Source organism: Strigops habroptila, chromosome 4, assembly GCF_004027225.2.
Source record: "Strigops habroptila isolate Jane chromosome 4, bStrHab1.2.pri, whole genome shotgun sequence".
NCBI classification, from domain to species: Eukaryota; Metazoa; Chordata; class Aves; order Psittaciformes; family Psittacidae; genus Strigops; species Strigops habroptila.
In genome coordinates, this window is record NC_046358.1 from 48075983 (window position 1) to 48095650 (window position 19668).

At 50.4% G+C, this 19668-nt stretch overlaps 1 protein-coding gene across 9 annotated transcripts in view; it reads right to left on the bottom strand.

The window, feature by feature from the left end:
• Window positions 1–4940: 4940 nt before the first annotated feature.
• SLC8A3 (solute carrier family 8 member A3) overlaps window positions 4941–19668 on the bottom strand; it is a 113437-nt gene continuing 98709 nt past the window's right edge. For 4 of the 9 annotated variants that reach the window (XM_030484392.1, XM_030484389.1, XM_030484390.1 and 1 more), the window contains exons 4-8: window positions 18929–18946; window positions 10413–10537; window positions 9803–9902; window positions 8234–8509; window positions 7537–7913 (exon numbers count right to left, since the gene is read on the bottom strand). In XM_030484392.1, the coding sequence (XP_030340252.1) occupies window positions 7537–7913; window positions 8234–8509; window positions 9803–9902; window positions 10413–10537; window positions 18929–18946 (896 nt within the window). Of the gene's footprint in view, window positions 7914–8233; window positions 8510–9802; window positions 9903–10412; window positions 10538–18928; window positions 18947–19668 lie in introns of all 9 variants that reach the window. The other 5 variants (XM_030484395.1, XM_030484394.1, XM_030484397.1 and 2 more) reach the window with 3 other exon arrangements.

A 19668-nucleotide genomic window follows, 5' to 3' on the forward strand; every position in this document is an offset into this window, starting at 1 on the left:
AACAAAGGACTCACTTTAGTGAAATGAATTCCTCTGTAGCATGTCAGCGCTGCACTTCAAGCACTAATAACTGCAGAGTTTGAATGTCCAGTGTTTCATTATACAGTACAGCTCAGGCTTTGCACAGCAAAGCTATCATCTCCCTCAGTCATGATTTTGGCAGGGACCACTGAAGTGTAATCCCTGCTGACTTCACCATGTCAGAAAAGAGTTGACGCAGAATTTGGCTGAAAGATGGAGCTATTTCTGAAGTGTCTTGGATGTTCTCACTATGAGCTGGTAAGTTGTAACTGATGAAGCTGTATGAAGGTGGCTGAAGTTGGATCTATTCAGCTGCAGCCCATCGTGAATGTGAATTTTCTGCATCTCTTGAGCTGTTAGGATTGTTTCAAGGGTTCAGATGTCTGCTTCAAGCTTTTTCTCCTCAAAATGCAGCTGAATACGAGGCCTTTGTAAAAAGAGTTAATCTGAAGTACTTAGTCTCCAAAATATCAAATATCAAATGAATTCAGAAAACTGGTGGGCATGGTCTGTGAAGAGATGTCCTAAAGGATAAAACAGATCAGAGAACTGATGAAAGAGCTGGGGCCAAAGTCTCAGCAAGAAACTATCCTGCTGCAAGGGAAATGAAGGGAGTGTAAGTAGAGACCAGTAAAGGGGGTTAAGAGCTCTTCAACATCCTGGGGCACAAAAAGGGAAAATATGAAACATGGGGTGGGTGTTGGAGCATTGTAGACTACGTGTGAGCTTCCAGGGGACTTAAGAATGGCATGGCAACATCACCCAACTAGAGATGGAGCAAACCCCTAAGGAATTACAGACCTGATGTCCTAATATACCTATGTAAAATCTGAAAACGAGTGAATTGCTGACCAGTTACTCTCTAATCCCCTACACAGAGTTATAAATTTGAAAAAAAAAAACCAAATGCCTGGAACGGGTTTGTTCCTGTTTTTCTGAGGACAAATCATATCAAACTAATTTGATTCCATTCTTTGACAGGATAACTAGCCTCATGGCTAGGGGGGTCAGCACTAGATGTGATATATCTTGACTTTGGTAAGTCTTCTGGCACTGTCCCAGAAGACATTCTCATAAGCGAGCTGAGGAAGCACAACCTATTTAGACTCACAATATGTTGAGTTCAGTGTCAAAGTCAGAGGACTTTCTGGGGAAATCTTTGCAGTGGCTGCCCAGGGTCCAGGTCTATTCAGTATTTCAATCAGCAGCTTTAGGAAATTGCTTTGCTGTGAAATTTCCTGGAGATATCCTGGTGGCACTGAGAGCACCTATGAAGGGTAGGACCAGAATGCTTGATAGACTGAAGAAATAAGTCCAAGCTAACAGCATAAGTTTCAGCAGAGAAGCAGGCAATGACCTGCTGTGAGGCAGCTGTCATGAGTGCACAAACACAAAGTAAGACTCAGCAGGCAGCAATCCAGCAGAAATGACTTCTCGGAAGCTGGAAGAGGAGAAAGTGGAGAACCTGAAGGGCTTTACCACATGCAAAATGCTCTTATGACAAGGCTAGTATCAGTTGCTTTCCATGCCTTTGTAAATGAAGCAAGAAGGAAAAAAATTAGCGGGGCTAAAAACATTAGTTTCCACCCAGGATGCTCTTGAAGAAGAGGAGGCACACAAATCTATTTTGATTGCATTTTTTAAGAGCTTATTGGACAACCATGGTGTTGATAGAGGCATGGAGGTGCTCTGTACAGTGCCTTAATGCCAAGGACATACCCAGGGGACTTTCTGAGAGCACTGCTGAAGCTTTTGTATTGAGATTTCCGCCCCACTACCTCTTTTCCATGCACCCAAGTTGTACACAAACTCTTCTCACAAAATGTGACCAGTGTTTCTGTAATGCAAGCGTATTTGCTTAGACAGCAGACATCTTCTTGGTAAGGTATTTATAGCTTCAGGAAGGCATTTATAATATGTCATAGCTTACACCCTAAAAAATATAAGCTTTGTTTGAATGGTTTATTGCTTTAATGCACCTAGATTCCATACCAGTTTCAAAGTACTTCCTAGACCTAAGTTAGGTTCCTTTATTGCATTCTTCAAACTGAGCCAATATCTGAGTGCATGCCCAGCAATGAGTAGTAGGTAGGTCACAGTTTTTCCTTTAGCCACAGCTCCCACTCAACTTGCCACATACGTGGCAACACGTGTCAACAGCAGCGGTACTGTGTGGGACATATTGGTGAATGCTCACATTGAGGTGCAGCAGGAACATCTGATGAGCTCATCAACCTTAAATCATGCCCGCAGGCTCCATGTCTAAGCTCACATTACCACCCAAGGCCAAGTGTGGGGAAGGGCTGAGTATCCCAGTGCAGCGTGGAGCAGGGGGCGAGGGGTTCTGATGCTGGCAGTGGGCATGCAAGCGTGAGTGACCCCCTGGCTGCCTGCCGGGATGCCCCATGGGTCTGGGGGGCTGGTGTGTCCCTGCCACTACACAGACCTCTGGGTGAAGGGAAGGTGGGGAGGGGCTGGTGGGGGATGGATAAATCTACTCGTGCTGTCAATCATCCACATTAAATAACTCATTTTAATACTAGGAGGTGTAAAATCCCTAAACCCCTCCTGCTATAGAGGCAAGTTGAGAGTTCTGTCTTCTCTGCTGGGCACTAAGTGGCACTGGCACACACAGCTCTGCTATTAACAGGCTGGCTGCCGCTGGCACATGCACACGGATGACAACGGTCATTAAAAACATTTTTTTCCGTGTAATACTCCAAAGGTTATTCTTGGTGACAAGTGCTTTCCAGCCTGTGGCCAAGGCTGAGCAACTGCTGCTCCTGTTCGTGCTGGCTGGCTCCTACACCAAGGTTGGGGCTGCATCCACTTCCTGGCAGAATTAACCCCAAAAAACTTTTGTCTGTTTCTTTATTCCCACAGAACAAAACAATTCCAGGTGAATGATATGAGGAATGACTTGCCACCACTTCACTTAACACCAAAATGTGATGAGGGTGGGTTGAAATTTCCTGGCTTTGAATGGTGGCATGTACAAGCGTGACCAGATCTCCCAGGTGTCTTTCTGTTATCACCTGTAGCTGCCCTGTTGCACTATTGAGGCGTGGACAACGGTCATTCCTCAAAGGTCTTGTTACCTACAGTTTATCTATCTCACCCGTGCTCAGGTACAACAGTACTGGGTGTCCTCCAGAATGCTTTCCCAAAGCAAAGCGCTATGCTGCCGAAGACAGGCAGGTGGGCATTGTCCCACCTCAGCAGTGGGCCAGGGTTGCTGAAGCCCAAAGTGACACACAGAGCTGATGGTGGCTTCTCCTTGCAGATAGTGCTGTGAGGTGAGGTCGTGTTGCTACTTTGGGATGTCCCATACCAGGGGCAAGTGAGTTACAAACCAGACCATGGAATCAGAGGAAATGTGCATCATCAAATATTTTTGTGTTTAACTTGTGCTTGTCCAGAACAGGACTGATCACACCACCACCACGGTAATTACCAAAAAGGTGACACAGCCCAATCCGAGAGCTGCAAGTGCCTCCTTTCTAGCTTAAAACCTTTGCTCAACAGCTCTAACAAACATGTCGTTCTCACTGTACCATACCACAGCTGATTCCTGAGACCTGCATGCTTCTCTTACTCAGGAGAAGCTTGCTCTGGAATGGTGCCTTTCCATCCTGGACCTATGCCTTAGCACCTGTGGGAACTGGGATGCTTCTCTGCAGCGGTGGTAGTGATCCAACCCCAAAGGGTCACAACCCACACGCACCCCCCAAGCTCCTTCACTGAAGTCCAAGGCAATGGATGCTTTCCCAGAGCCGGGGCTTGTGTGCTTCCCTGAGGGTCAGGAGCAGGCGTGATGGCCACAGGTGTTGCCGGCTCAAGGAGGGCATGAGCTGGCTGACTGGGCAAGGAAGGGGCAGTGACCCCACAGGCCTGCAGTGAGACAGGAGCATGCAGGACCCAGTGGGGCAGCGGCTCTGTCATGGCTCTGCCAAGCACTGGCACCCCCGAGGGAGCGATGTGCAGCACAGCCTTCCCACCTGAGCACACTGCATTGCACCATGAGGTGCCCAAGCCCCAGTCTCCCCCAGCACCCCATGCTGGCAGGCAAAGAGTTACAGGCTGCACCAGCCACCCCTCTGCTGCAGAAGGGCACATGGGGAGGGTTTTAGCTCAAGGCCCCCTGTACAGGGAACTTTTGGGGTCAGGGGCCCAAATACAAGTGGAAAAAAGCAGTCAGTGGTGATACGGGGTGAGGAGGTAGGATGGTACTGGCCAAACCAAGGACACAATTCCCAGCCACCTTGAAGGGAATGAGTGTCTTGTTGCAAAACTCTTCTTTACCCAAAGGCTGATTTTTCACCAACATCCATGCAGTGCAGCATCACCTGGCTGGCAAAACCCATGGGGTGCTGGTGATAGCAGTGGTGGGAAGTCATTCAGAGGTACTGCACCATGTGTGGTGGCCCTTAGACTATGCCTCCATGCCATTTCAGGCCCCCAGGACAAGGCAGCTCCTTTGATCACCTTGGATTTTCCCTCCTGATGCCAGGACACGTTATTTATCCTCAACCATAGCAGCAATGGGGCCTCATCAAGGAGCAGGGATGGAGGCAGAAAAGCAGCTGCCGCCTGAAGCATGAGGGCTGCCGAGAGGCTGTTATTGCAGGCTGCCATGGGAAGCTGATAGGAGAAACAAAGAGGATGGAGCAGCAGCAACAGAAAGAGCAGCAAAATCTCCTCCTGCCAGCCAGCCAGGGACAAATGCTGTCAGGTCCTCTCAGAGTATCAAGCCAGAGGGAGAGAGTAGCAGGGGAAGCAAACCAGCCAGGGCCACTGCAACCAAGCTCAGGCACATGCCCAAAGGAAAACAGGGGCAAGCAGATAGCTAGACCCAAAAAGAAACATAAAAGCCTTGGGAAAAAGAAACAAAATCCCCCCAAAGCACCAAACATGCTGGGTTTTTGTTGTTTTTTTTTCCAGCTTGCATATTTTTTAATGAATTAAAGAATAAAAACCAAAGAAAGAAACACTCCACGGATGCTGTCACCTGGCGTGGATCACCCTGGTGCATGGACGGCAGCAGGGTCCCCATGCAGTTGGCACTCACGGCAGCCAGGCTTCCCCCCATGCCACCCCCCCACAGTCAGCTGAAGAAGGAAGCGGATGAAAAGCACATGGTGGATACAGCACAAGTAAGAGAAGAACAGCACGACAGCTCCCCAGGTCGGGCTTTACCAAGAGAGCTGGCACAGGTGACATAAGAGCTCAACAGACTTTATACACCCAAATTAAACCCAGCAATAACAACAACCTCCCCTTGAGAGCCGCGCCGCGCTTTAACCCCCCACAGACAGTGCTTGGAGCTATTGTCAGTTTTCAGTGTTGCACGTGCGAGCTCTGGAGTCCCGGTTGGTGGTTGGTGGCGGCAGCAGCCGCTCTCGGTGGCTGTTGGCACAGACAGAGGCAGAAGGACCGGCAAGCTCAGTGGGAGCCTGGCCTTGGGGTCTCCTGCCTGTCTTTTCCAGGCCCTTTCCCAAAGGCATGGCGAAGGGACGGTAAGGAGCAGGAGGTGGGATGCTTGTTGGCTTCAAACCCAACAGCTTCCACCCACAGTGGGCCTCTACTGGCAAAACTCCTGCTGCTCCTCTGAGAAGGATCCTTCTTCTCTGCCTTAAGTGTACGCACATTTATACAGAGATAGACATCTGATAAACATTTCATATGAAAATAAATATTTCATCTGTGTGTTAAGGACCATCGTCATTCCCATCTAGTCATCTCCTGCTATAATGTTACGTCTCTTTCTGTCCATGACAAACTTGTTGCCATTGCTTTTTCCCTATCTTGTGGACACCTCCTCCCTGCCTCCTGGGGCAGCAGCAGACAGAGGCAAAGCTTTTGGCAGCCCCTCTCTTGCCTGCTGCCTCCAAAGTCTGGCTTATTATAGGGAACTTCTTTATGAAGAAAATGTTTCCCTTTTCAGCACCTGTTTCTTTATAGAAGAAATTATCTTCATCTTGAAAATACTTTACAAAGAGTGAGGTTTTAACAGCCTCTTCCAGGGCTCTCAATTAAGAAATATGTTTCTAGATAGCACTGGTTTTATAGATATAGGTATAGTTTTTATTTATTTTTATTACCAACCCAACATTTCTATTTGCAGCCATTGATGTAATTCATGACATACTCTCGTGGTGGTTTGTGTGTTTGTTTTTCCTTAAAAAGAAATGCACTTCAAATGAGAAGGATGCCTCTTTGTCTGTCTGGTGTTCCTAACGGTACTAAGATGATGGAGAAGTCCTGACGTAGGTGGCAGTTTTTAAGCCCGTACCTTTCAATGGCCTCAAGACCACCAGCGAGATGCAGGTGTTGTGAAAACAGGGGTACCAAAGGAGTGAAAGGACAGCCACGCCATGGCTCGGGGCAGGCTGCCGCTGGGAACACATGGACGCACTATCCAGGTGTTCCTGAATTCACTTCCACCTCCGAGCAGGAGGACTGTGAAGCAAACCCACCGCCACCACCATTCCAAGGAGCCGGTGCTGCTTTCCTTGGACACCTTGCTCCCCCCAGGGCAGTCTATTCCTGGGTAGCCATTTATTTCTTTATCAGCTGTAAATGAACATAATTTGTCTCTCCCTGCAGTACCACAAGCTCAAAGTTAATTATACAAAGAGAAATGCCACAGTCAAAATATACATGATACGTATTATATTAGAGGGCTGGGGGGGGGGGAAGGGTCCTCCTTTTTTCTTAGCCCAGGCAGGTGATTGAGATGCTACATGCTCCAGCCTTTGCCACTAGATGTGTGTGTCTGTGTCTGTGTGTCTCTGTATTAAAAATATATCAGTCTTGTGATGCTTTTAAAAAAGAAAGAAATGGAAGGCGGCGGGGGAGGGAACGGGTAATAGTGGAAAAGTTCTTTGACTGTGTCACATTCTTATGTGGCTTCAGGAAATACATATGTTCAATTCCAGCACTGACGGCAGCTCGAAGATTTAGAGTTTAAATTTTTAACATTTTTCTGTTTAAGTAGTAAAAAAGGGGAAAAAAAAAAAAGAGCTCAAGCAGCGTGCTCCCCCGGAACCAAAAAGCAACAAGCAAATGAAAAAAAAGAGGAAAACCCCACAAATTCCTGATCAGACTTCTGCAATTCCCAACTAGTGAAAATAAGAAAACATCTCCTTATGGCAGAGGGGTGCTTGGGAGGAAAGGAGATAAGTCCCTACAGGAGAGTCTCAGAAATGGCTGAGACTTGGTCATCTCATTGAGTGGGGTTAGTGGCTGGGTTTATTGTGTTTTGTTTTATTTGAACACTTGCCATTGTTGCTTTCTTTTCATTTGTATCATTTTTGGGTGGGTTTTGTCTGTTTGGTTGTTTTTCACGTTGTGATGGGTTTGCCCTTCTTGGCGCCCAGCTGTGTGATCGCCTGGGCAGCGCCAGCCTCCAATGGGCAGCCATCCCCTCTGGTGAAATCGCGCTTCCAGGACCGGTGTCCAGTGAGGTAACGGAGGAGGGGGTTCCTCCTCCCGGCGGCACCGTCCCTCCACCGCCTAAAACCCCTTGATGTAGCAATAGGCCTCCAGGGTGGCGAAGAGGATGTACAGCAGCCAGAGGCTGACAAACAGAAACGTCGTGGCCAGTTTGCACCCTCGGGGGCCACCCAGCTCCCCCCCGAGGTGGGGCCGCCGGCGGTAGAGGAGGACGCTGATGCAGATGAAGGCGAAGATGGTGAAGAGGGTGACGGAGAAGGCCAGGGTGCCTGCCGACACCTGGAACTCCTGCCCCTGCGACGCCCAGTAGATTGCTGCCACTGACCATGCTAGCCCGATGCCCAAGAAGACGTTGACGGCGTTGCTGCCTGTGACATTGGTGATGGAGGCATCCGCATACACATCCTGAACGGCTGCAGCTTTGCTGGCAAACGTGTCTGCATTTGGAGGAGGAGGGAAGGAGAAATCACTGGGAGTCCAACAGGATAAATGGTCAACCCTTCATGCCTGGGGGACAAGGGAGTCTCGCATGTGGCTCCAACCAGATTGGGACACAGACCTCTCCTGGTGCACAGCCCCCCTCCTGGGTCCAGGGAACCCCATGTTGCCACCAAGTGGGGTGCAGACCTTGCCTGGGGACAGGGCTTTGTGGAGCCCCTTCCCAACCTGAACCCCATCCCATGACAGAGCTTCTCCCGAGTGCAGGAGAGCCACCAGACTTTCCTTGCATCCCATCCTCTCTCCGCGGCCACCCCACCTGGTACAGAAGTGCCAAAGGCGACAAAGATGACGGCGGTCACTGAGTCCTTGAGGCCAATGGTGCAGCCGAAGTGGGAGGCAAGGTCACCGATGACGGCTGTGAGCATGCCGATGATGAGGACGGAGACAATGAAGCAGGCCCAGCCGTTGCAGTACTCAGTGGGGGGCACACAGGCAAACAGCACCTTCCAGAAGACAGTCAGGAAGTGCATCACATAGTCAAAACAGGACGGCAGGCGCTCCTCACCGGACTCATCCTCGTCCTCATCACCTGCTGCAAACAACGTGGAAGAAGAGGTCCAGCACTCACAATGGGGCAGGTCAAGATTACAGCCCCCCCCCCCCCCCCCCCCCCCCCGCAAGGCTCCAGGGATGCTGCTCTTCTGGGACAAGGTGGCATGGTGCCAGCCATGATGGTATGCTCAAGGCACACCAGGTCCCTCAGTGATGGGTGAGGCTTGGTAAAAGGGGTGCCTCCCAGGACACCTCAGAACCTGCAGGGCTTGGGAGTGGCACAGTGGTGTGTTGTACCCACAGAGGGACAGCCCTATCCCCATCCACAGGCAGTTGCACAGGATGTAGTTGACCTGTGGAGGTCACTTTTGATGGAGCACCGTGAAGTTACTGGTGCCCAATAACTTCATGCCAATATCAGCTCAAAATATATATATTTTTGGAGTGAAAACCAGCAGAAAGCTATGGAATTGGGAAACTGGAGAGACCTCTTGGTCTTCCTGCTCCACAGCATGGTCTGGTCACCAGCAGTGCCCCAGCAAGAAATTTCTCATCTGTGTGAGGGTATCAGCAGCAGTGCTGCAGGCTCTTGGAGGGGTCCCCTTCTTAGCCTGGGGCAAGGTCGGCCCCAAGGATGGAGGCACTGCTAGTCTTTGTGCAGATACAGGATGATGGAAGAGAAAGCAGGTAGGGAACACGGGACAGATGGCAAGGGAAGGAGAGAGACATAGGAAGAGAGAAGCAGGCCAGGGAAAAACCATTGACATGCCTATAACTGCATGGCTCTGGAAGGGGTGAGCGCTCCCAGGCTCCCCGGACAACAGCTGGCAGGTCTCTGGGCTTTTCCCTCCACCAGCTGCTGCCTCATGGGACAATATCTCCTGCCCGCATGTGGTAACCCTCTCCACTCCCAGAGACTCTACTGGCCATGGCAGACAGGACATCTTCCAGCAGCAGGAGCTACCTGAACAGGACAATACTAGGCAGGAGCCAGGAGCCCAGTCAGCACGGGAATAGGCTGCCCATACACAGCTCTTCAGACCACTGAAGCAGCAGGAGCACCGCCAGCAAACGTAAAGTCTTTGAAAACTGGCCTTCTGGATGTCTCCGCACCAAGAGATGGATCTCCTGGACTCCTGGCTAATGCATCTGCAAAAGTCCAGTGTACTTGGAGCAGAAAAGCTCTTTGGACTGGCTTTGCTGATGGCCACAATGCACGCAACAGCTGAGCATCACTGACCAGGCAGATCCTGTCTCCTCAGCCTAGACGGATCTCATTTCAGGCTGCATGAACCCTGCAGATGCTGGTGTGGGTTTTCTGATGTCCCCTCACCTGCGCTGACGGTAATGGCCTCCATGAACTGGTCCCTCCAGGAATGTGTCCCTACAACCAAAGCCAGGTTTGTCTTCTTAATCAGCTTGTCCACAGTGTTCTGTTGTGGGAAGAAAGATGCACAGCAATCAAACCAGCTGCTAGTGGGCAAAGCTGATCTTGCAGTCCGCTGTGGTCTCACAGACCCTTCCCAAACTGTGGAAGTGCCACAAGCACTCTCCTACCAGCCAGATGAGGGCGTGACTGGAGTTGGGCCAGCCTTCTCCCTGGACAGGCTGACTCAAACCTCACCAGTTTGCCACCCCTTAATCCTGATGAGGTTCCTTTCCTCCCCCCTGCCTCACAGAGACAGCTTTGTTCCTGTGCTCTCCTGCACACTGGCTGCTTCTGCTTCCAGCAGGGGTCCCTTGTCTTCCTCCCTCCACCTCTGCCTACCACCAGCTACTTCCCCGGGCATTTCTTGTAGGTTTCCCCTACCCTTTACTGCACTGCATACTCCCTTTCCTCTTCCAGCAGCCCTTTCCCTGCCTCCTCAGCCCTGCTCTCCATGGCTGCTCTTCAGTGCCACATAGCTTTCACCTTCTGGAGGACCTCTAGGACAACTACTGACCTTGAACTCGTAGGACTCCTCAATGATGACCTCTAGTTTGGGATGCTCGCCGAGTATTGGTTTGCCCATCTCTGCAATCCTCTTTGCTTCCTCCTCTTCAACTGTCAGCTTCCTCTCAGCCACCTCTGTGAAAGCAAGGTCAACACCAAGCTGTAGACAGCAGCCCTGGAGCATTGGGGCACCACAGGGGCTTGTCTGCAAGGCCTAAGCACGGGCTTCTGCAGCCCCTTCATAGTTTGCCAAACTCACACAGCAATTTGGGGGCAGTGGTGGGGTGCTGGATCACAGAAATAAAGGACCAAGATTTTGGAATCTCAGTCACCAAACCCATGCACAACGTAGTTTTCATTTATTAAAAAGAACCCCAGATAACTGTTTCTTTAGCCTGCCCTGGTGCTTTTGGATGGCATACACCCTCCCAGCATCCCTGCAGCAGCCACATCTTTGGGGAGACTGAGGTACCAATTCATTCTGCCATTTGGCACAGTTGTCCTTTAAGACAGCTTTAATGCCCCGGCATGTTTCCTGGCTTGAATGAACAAGAGACAGGATCTTTTTATTCCCCTTTGATTAGAAAATCACTGTTGGCACCCTGTGCCACTTAGTGCTTGATCTAACGTTCAGACAGACACACACAGTCACAACCACACGAGCACATTCCTAGTGTTTGGGAAAATGAACAGGAAGAAGTCAGGAAGCAAGTGTGGGTTTTCTTTCATATTACTGCACGTTTAGTTTCTGCTGGAGGAAACTAAACCAGGACCCCAAGTCAGCAGCATGCTGCGATGACCCTGTGTCAGGCTTATCTTGCTGATGCCCCAGCAATCCCAGTCCGGGAAGGTTCTGGTTGTGTGGATGGGAAGGAGCACCCAGCGAGCCGGAAGGGTGTCCTGGCACTGTCCCCAGCCCCAATCCAGGTCTCCCTTCCCACACACCCAAGTGCAGGCACATGCCAAAGGTCTCTCTGAAAAGCCTTGACATCTCAAGAAAGAAGCTGGATTTCCCCTGGCTTTCCTATGCCTGACCAGTTGGAGTATATGAGCTGCAACACAGGACTCAGCTGAGCCTGGAAGCAGCAGCTGCAGCTCTCCAGAACCTGGGGAGGGGAGTATCACAGAGGCAGAGCATCTTGTTCTGGCTAGGCAGAGGTCAGATGTTACCCAAAGTTTACTGTAGAGGTTACAAACACCCCAGGTAATGCCTAAGATGGGACAAATCCCATGTGGGTTCCAACAGACCTCATACTCCACACCAAAAATCACACAGAAATTATAAAGTCCCAGTGAAATCTAGTTATAAACTCTGCCTTCTCTCCATTAACCCAGCTAGATTGATTGCAAAGACTGTAAGCCTTGCCTGCAGAGTTTATAAAATATAGAACTCCTGTGGCAGGTGACATTATTATAAGCCATCACAGAAGGAGAAACTGCTGCATCCATCATTTGAAATCAATGACGTACATCAGAACCATCACTGCCTAGCTCAAAGACAGTGTACTCTGGATTTAGGAATCCCAAGAAGTTTACAAAAAATGATAGATAGGGGGGCACAGCACCTGGAGAAGAAGACAGGTAATGCAGGATGCTTAGGGATGGGGGACAACTGCAGGTAAAGTCAAGCGAGTACAGAGGGGAGGAGGCAGCTGAGCTGGAGAAGTGCAGAAACAGGGTGAACCTGGACAAAATGGCCTGCCTTACGCTACACTCAGAGGCATGAACTGATAATTATCAAGATTCAAGTTACTTATATTCACTTGAGCAGAGAGTTAGATGAAACCTGCATGTCTTTTTCCAAGACAGAGATTGAGAAAGTCCAGTTTGTGCCTCTACCTGGAAGTGTATGAAGATGGCAAGCTGTACCCGTCATCGAAAATGCCAGTGTTAACACATCAGCTGCTGTAGCACATATGTGGCTTGCTGAGCTTTCTGAGCTTCCCCATAACCTGAAGCTCAGGGGAGGAAGCACCCTCAGTGCTGCAAGGCCCAGCTTGGCAGGCGAGCCAAGCAGGTGCTGACGTGTGCTGAGAGCACTGAGCTGAGCTAAAGCAACCATCCCAGCAGGGCTGCAGAGCCCAGACATGGTGATGGCCTGGCTCAGCACCACCTGCGCTGGGAAGTAACTACATCTGGAAAGCTGTGGCCACAGCTGGCAGCATGGTCCCTTGGGCTCTCGCCCACTGGCTGCAGTTGCACAGAGCAGAAAGCAATTGTCTGGATTCAGAGAAGCTGTTCTGAAAACAGGGAATATCAGGCAGAATTTCCTCGGCTTAACAACTCCAGGAGAGCCGATGCAACAAAACCTCAGTCCCTACTTCAACTGATTTGACAAAAACCTTTGGCATGGTCAGACAACATGGAGCCTCATGTAAATATTAACTACCTAGGCAAGGCTGAGCTGCAGGCAGGTCTGTAAGCACATGCAGTGCGGAAAGCTTTCTCCTTTCTGTAGGCAGAGGTATCCAACACAGCTTTATCCCAGAACCTGGCATCTCGCTCATGCTGGTTTATGTACCTGTGCCAGGCAGGACAGCACAAGACTTGAAACCCTCCTCTGTGGAGGAAGATCTCCTGCATCTCTTCTCACTGTGCGCCAGGTCCAAGGCTGATGAGCGTGCTGCATGGGAACACCTGCAGGATGTTCGGCTGCTAGCAGGTGGCTTTGTTGTCTCTGCAAGCCATGTACGTATCACCTACTGATTTGATGAACATGGCAATCACTTGCCAAGCAGCTCTTAGAGTAAATTAAACAATACATGCATGTCCAAGAATGGACAGATTGCTCTTGCAGCCTGGGGCTGGATGCATCATGAGTATGGGCCCAGGCACTGCACCAAAGTGAAAGTGCTGGCACTTACCACAGCACTGAAGGGCTGTGGGACTCATGCTATTTCAGAAAGCACCTTGCCAGCAGAAGTGCCACCAGACGCACCTTCCTTCAAACCCTAAATAGTCCACTCGCGGTGAAGGGACAAGCTGACCAGCCTGCTGACAGCACATCCACCGAGACATGAATAATGGAGACCCTGCTGTCACCACGCAGCTCCTCTGCAGCAAATACAGTGAACTGGGGCGCAGAGAGAAGACACACGACTGCCCAAGAAGGCACATCAAGGATGTCCTATGGGGGCAGCTGACTGAATACCACTGCCAGGCTACGCCTTTCAAAGTCAGCGGCAAACCACAGGAGAACAGGCACAGGCAGAGCGTCCAAATGGCTACCTCGGAGAGATGTTAATAGAGGAAGCTTGCAGATAAAGCAAAACTGAGGTAATTCCTTCATGCCTCATTAAAAAGCAGTTACAAAAACCTAAAAAACTTCACAGGTGCATCTAAAAATATTTAATCTGCCATTGTATTTTCACTGAGCATCTCTCCTAATGTAGGAGATAAACATAGATTAAGACTCACATGTCAGTACTCTGCTCAATCACTCTGGCAAGTGACCCATAGGTGCCAAATACCAGGCTAATGATGGTCCTCTGAAATTAAGGCAGTGCTATTTGTGGCAGGCAGGACAAGCTTAGGAGCCCAGTTGACGCTTCTGTTGCCCCAGCTTATACTCACCCTACAGTTAAGGGGGAGATCTAAGCACCTCCAAATAGCAATACAAAGCACCTACATGAATCCACCACTTCTCCCCACCTACCTTTTAGGAGACCTGACCACCCTGTAGCAGGAAGCAATGCCAACCTCTGCCAAGCACTAGACTCGAACCTGAACCTGCTGCAGGCTTGCTGGGTCTATCTGTTCTGATGGGATGCTGAGGACTGAGTTGAGCCCATTATGTGCAGACACAACAGACGAGAAGGAATCAACTCTTGCAACATCTCAGTGGCAGGGCACGCTCCTGATGCTCCTGCCTTTCAGGGAAGCACTTCAGCCAGCAGCAGGGTGCACCAGCCTGCCTTCAGAGCCAGGTGAGGCCACTGCAGCAAGCATGGGGCATGCTCCCACATGGTCTATGGTAGCCACAGGGCCCCACCTTCTGAGGGACCAGGCTGTAGGGCCAGGGTCTCGGAGGGCTCCTCCAGGAAGAAGGGACAGGGCATTGGTGAGGTGTGTCACATACCACCCCAGTGCAGTAGCCTGTAAAGAACACTAGCAATGGCTGTGATAAATAAAACACAAGGGGAGGGGAGAGACAGATTTTTAATTTGGAAGGTCAAGTCTGTCAAGGTGAATGCTGCCAAGCTGCAGCTTAATTATTAACTAGCCTGATTTCTGTTTGTATCAGCATCAGTACCTGCTTTTGAATGCGGATTGCACCCCAGGAATTTGGGTTGACAGGACTGCGTGCTGCCAACCCTAATTAAGCCTGATAAGGTCTGGCTATGCCCAGCAAGAGCAAGAGCTTGCCAGGACCTTCTGGGCTGCTGCCACCTCCTCCCTGGGAAGGGCAAAGTGGTGACAGAGGGGTCCCCTACACCCCACACCTACTCTAGCATAGAGGTGTGTGCTACCAGTAAGTGCTAGCAACCTATCTGGGCTACAGGAGCACGCACAGGGCTGCTGTGCCAGGTGCTACATCAAGGTACTCTGCTCCTCATGCTAGGGAGCTCACAGGTTAGAAGAGATGCTATAAGCAGGGAGACAACAGGTCTGGTAAGATCAAAGGCTGGGTGGGAGGAATGAGAATGAAGTCCTCTTTGGGTCGGGCTGTAGCAATGGACACAGCTGACTCCAGAGCCTGCCTGCAGGAAGCACGCAGAGGGTTTTGGTTAAACCACTGTGTCCTCACTTACTCTGAACTTCTTTCAGGGTCAGTTCAGACCCTTAGAAGTGGGACAGATGAGGGGGACCAGCAGCCCCCAGTTACAGTCTTGCCACTGCCGGGCAGTGCTGGGCACATCCCTGCCACGCTCACTGCTCAGCTCTCTCAGCAGCACCATTACTTACACCTGCAGCGCCATCCAGGGACTTGTTCTGCAGCTGTTTTCACAGTGCTTTCAGACCTACACATCATAGGCAGTTTCTTGGACTCGAAATGCTGTAAGCAGATCCCCTCCTCCTTTTATTTCTTCCAGGGGAATGGGGAGCACTGAGCAGCATTCCCACATCACACATTGCTCCTGGAGGGTACTTACTACATGGGTGCTTTCCCACTCAATCTCCTTCAGACCAGGGGGATCTAATTGGAACTAGACATTGCACGTGGCCTCCGGGACACATCATATATCAAAGTTAGATAAAGCCCATTTCCGTGGGTAATGTGGCCACTGCACCTTTTGAGCTGAAATAGGCAACAGAAAGTCCCTGTGACACCATCAGAGAGGTAGATACCCATCACCTAGGCAATGCTGCAAGACTACCAGCCACAGACCAGTTTGTATTCCCTGTCACTTGCTAAATAAATTGGATTTAAACCAGCAATGTATTCATTGAAGATGATTGCTATGAGAGCCATTTCACACCCATTCACATCTCCATCCATTTCTAGAGAGGGCATGTATCTGCATGAAGGTCACCCCTTCTGGGGACTGAGCTGCTAGGAAAAAATTAAAACAACAATTAAAATGGGATCTTTTCGTTGCTGCTCAATAAAATATAATCCTGGCTAAACAAAGTAAACAGTGAGCATGAATGAGTTCCTCTCTCCAGAGCACTGTCAAGCAGTCAGTCACAACTGGAGAAGACTGCTGGCTAAAAGACACTCTGGCTTTTGAGGTTAGCATATGGATATGCCCTTTACTGAAACACATGCACATGCACAGGCACCGCCAGCTTGGGCTGCTTTCTAAAAAGGGAAGAATCTGCTTACTTAGCCCTGAAAGCTATTTTTGAGGCATGATACATCCAGTAAACATGCCCCAGCATCCTTAAAGCTAACTGGGAAATGCTGCACATTCATGAGAGGGAGGCTAAGGCAGGAACTGCGCATTATTCCACCACTGGCTCTGCCTTGAAATTGCCGTTGACACACAACCATCCCCAACAGGCCAGTCAACTGGCGCCGCTGCTCCTCAGCCTTTCCCACTGTGGACCCAGCGGTTTTAATGCATAAATAAAGAAACACATTTAGAAACATTTTCTTTGATTTGCATGAATACATGGAAATGGGAGTAGAGCAGCATCTACCATTTAGATAATTCCTCATCACTTTAAAGATGTGGACTTCCTGAGCCCAAGAACTTGCAAGCAAAGGCTCTTCTCAAACTTTCAGTGACTTTTGCAAAGGCTGGAAAAACCACCAGAGCAGCTCGTTCACTGCTGGCAATAGCAGGGACAACTGGAGCAGCTATGCACTTTGGTATCAAATATTTTCATGTATAAAGAATATACGGAGAGATCATTGCCAGTGCCAAAACAAAAAGGTTATGCATCAGAGAAGTTAAAAAAACCCAAACAGGTTTGACTTTTAAGTCACTCCACAGCCATCCCATACCACTGTGGTTCTCTGCAGCCTTAGCAGCAGGTACTGGACACTTGGCCAAGCAAGGCTTTCAAAAGCTTTGCACAGCCTTGCAAGCCTGGCTTGGAGAGCCTGTTTGGAAGAAGCAAATACTGAGCTGAACCTGTGCCAAAGGCTCTACCCTGCCCAGTTACTTTGACTTGTGTGAAATGCACAGCCCTGTTTCCCCAGGGAGGACTCTGCAAGGCAGGGGAGCGGGGCCAGGCTCTCCCATTTACCTCCAGCTAAGGGCTTCTGAGACAAGAGAGGCATTTTCACTTGGGCTCATCCACTGGTGCACCCCAGGGCTTCTGCTAGGAGATGCAGCCACTACAATGACCTGGGCCTGAGCCACTTCTGGCTCTGTGGGGGCTGCTGAAGAGGTGCCATGGGAGGGCGAATGCCCCAGGGCTGCAGAGGAGAGCCGGGACACCCAGCATTCCCAGGGATGCAGCACTGGGAAAAGGGACACTGCCTGGGAAAAGCTGTGGGAGCGAGGGGATGAGAAGTGGGACCAACAGATGATGCAGGGTGTTTTTTACAAAGATTCCTGTGTGCCTGTGTAATCTAAATCTAACATGACGCAGACTAAACGAGGACATCACTTCTCTCCCCACTGATTAGCTGTGATTGCTGCTGAGTGACACTTGCTCCAGCACGTGCCTCTGCAGTGAGCCGGGCTCTGCTCACCGGCCGGCTGCTGGCTTGAAGCAGGCGCCAGGGCCGAACACCATGAGCTTAAACTTCAGGCCAAGCACACACCTTATGAACAGAGGGAATGCCAGGGCAACCCAGCAAGGGGGGCACCCCAGCGACCCTCCTCCCAGACAGAGAGGAAGCTTCTCTTTATTAACTGGAAAGTCCATAGCTGGTGACCAAGTTATCCAATAACAGCTGCCAAAAGCAATCAGGCTGGATCACAACAGAGGGAGGAAAGCTATGTTATTGTAATAGAAATTATTTGATTCCTGAGGTTCTGATCAAATTAGGCAGCTACTGAATTAAAGCAACGAAATTACTGGGAAGGAGGCTGTGCTCAACTTATCTCCAGTCCTCCCAGATCTGAAAAAGTAACAAAGGAAAATGTCCACAGCTCCAATAAGTTCTCTGTAAACACCCTAAGCTGGTATTTGGGGAGCTGGGGATTTCTGCCTGCCACTAGCAATTTCCTAATTAGCCCAATATCCAGTGGGCTCAGGCCATCCCCTGCACAGCAGATTTGGCATCCTCCAAAAAGGAGCAGAGACTGAAGCTAGGGTGGCAGATGCTGTTCCTTTGATTTGCAGCACAGCTCAGGCAGGATGATCGCTTTGGGTTCCAGGTCTGTTTGCAAACCTGTCAGACTCGAGCTCCTCTCTGCACCCAGCTGCATGCCCTTATCTTTTGACAAATGTTTCTTCAGTGCAAATTCAACTGTAATCATATCTGGAATTGAAGGAATAAGAACAACACAGGAGGTGTACATCTCACTGCAGTGGGATCAAGGGAGACTGGCGCAATGGGCATTTCAGGCAAGGAAGGGGAGGCTCAGTATTAATACATGTAAAATCTTGCCACAAGGAGAGATGAAGAGTGCAGAACCAGAGCTGAGGGTGAGGAGGGAAATGGTACTGGTGCTTATCACGCCCTGGCAGAGCTGCCCTGTTACTGGTCACACTCCTGGGACCCCCATGGATGAGAGTTGGGGAGCACGTGGGTGCATGCACTGAGTGGTGATGCATGGCCTAATCCTCCATGGGAAGGGGGCACCTGCACAGCCCTGCACCCTTGCCCACCCCAGGCAACACCATCCTGCACCCCTGCAGAAAAGCACAACCCAAGCCCCAGAGCTGCCTAAAGAGGGGGTTAAGTCATGGCCCCAGACCAGCCAGAGCTCCATGCTCTGCTTTGCAAACCCTGGCTGGGTCATTTCCCCAAACCACAGGGAAGAATCTGGAATATGGGAAATGCTCTTATATGTCAATCAATCACTGTCATGTTCTTAGTGCACTGCTCTTAACTAGTTCCTGCTGGACACAAATACCATGAGCTGGGGTTGTCTACAACACAGCAAACACAAACACGGGGGCTGACCGAAGGGGACAAAAACAGAGCCAGAGCAGGCAGAGGAAAGGAGAAAAAGCACTTACCTTGGGTGAGCAGCAAGGCTGTAGGGAGAGAAAAAAATAAGACAGGGAAAGAGAATAAAAGAGGGAATAAGTTAATATCCAAGGGAAAAAGCTGTTTTGCGGGTGATGGCTGTCAGTGAACAATGGACGTGGCGCAAGGCAGCGTGCGAGCTTACTGGTGCTGCATGTTGGGCACAGGCTGGGGAGCAGACGCCACAGCAGTGAGATGGGGAGGAGGCTGGTGAGCACCAGGGTGCTGGCTCCCCAAAGTCACATACACCCCCCAAGTGAAGGCAGAGGGATGGGATGCAGGTGGGGATTAGCAAGGAGGGGAAAGGAAAAAGAGGAGGGGAGTGGTTACGCTTGCCATCGAGGCCTGACACAACCCAAATTGACCCGAAGGCGTAGAGCTGGCCCCAGCTCAGCCAGGAGTACGTGGTTGTGGTGGGGCTTGGCACAGCTGGGGAGCCCTGGTAAACCAGAGGATGGCCAAGAAGAGAGAGCGGCCAGGGGCGATGAGCACCTCACTGCGAAGACCATCATCAGAGAGAGGTGTTGATAAAATGAGTGCTGGTCTCCAGTGTGGAAAGGGGCATTCCCTGGGATGCCCTAGCTCACTTATCCCTATCCCACACAGGTACCAGTCCCAAAGGGTTAGGGGGAGAACAGGCACACATAAAGAATCACCGCTTTGAGTCCTCCTAGCTCTCTTTGTTCCCAGTTGCTGGTCTGCCCAACAGTGCTGCACGGGCATGTGCCAT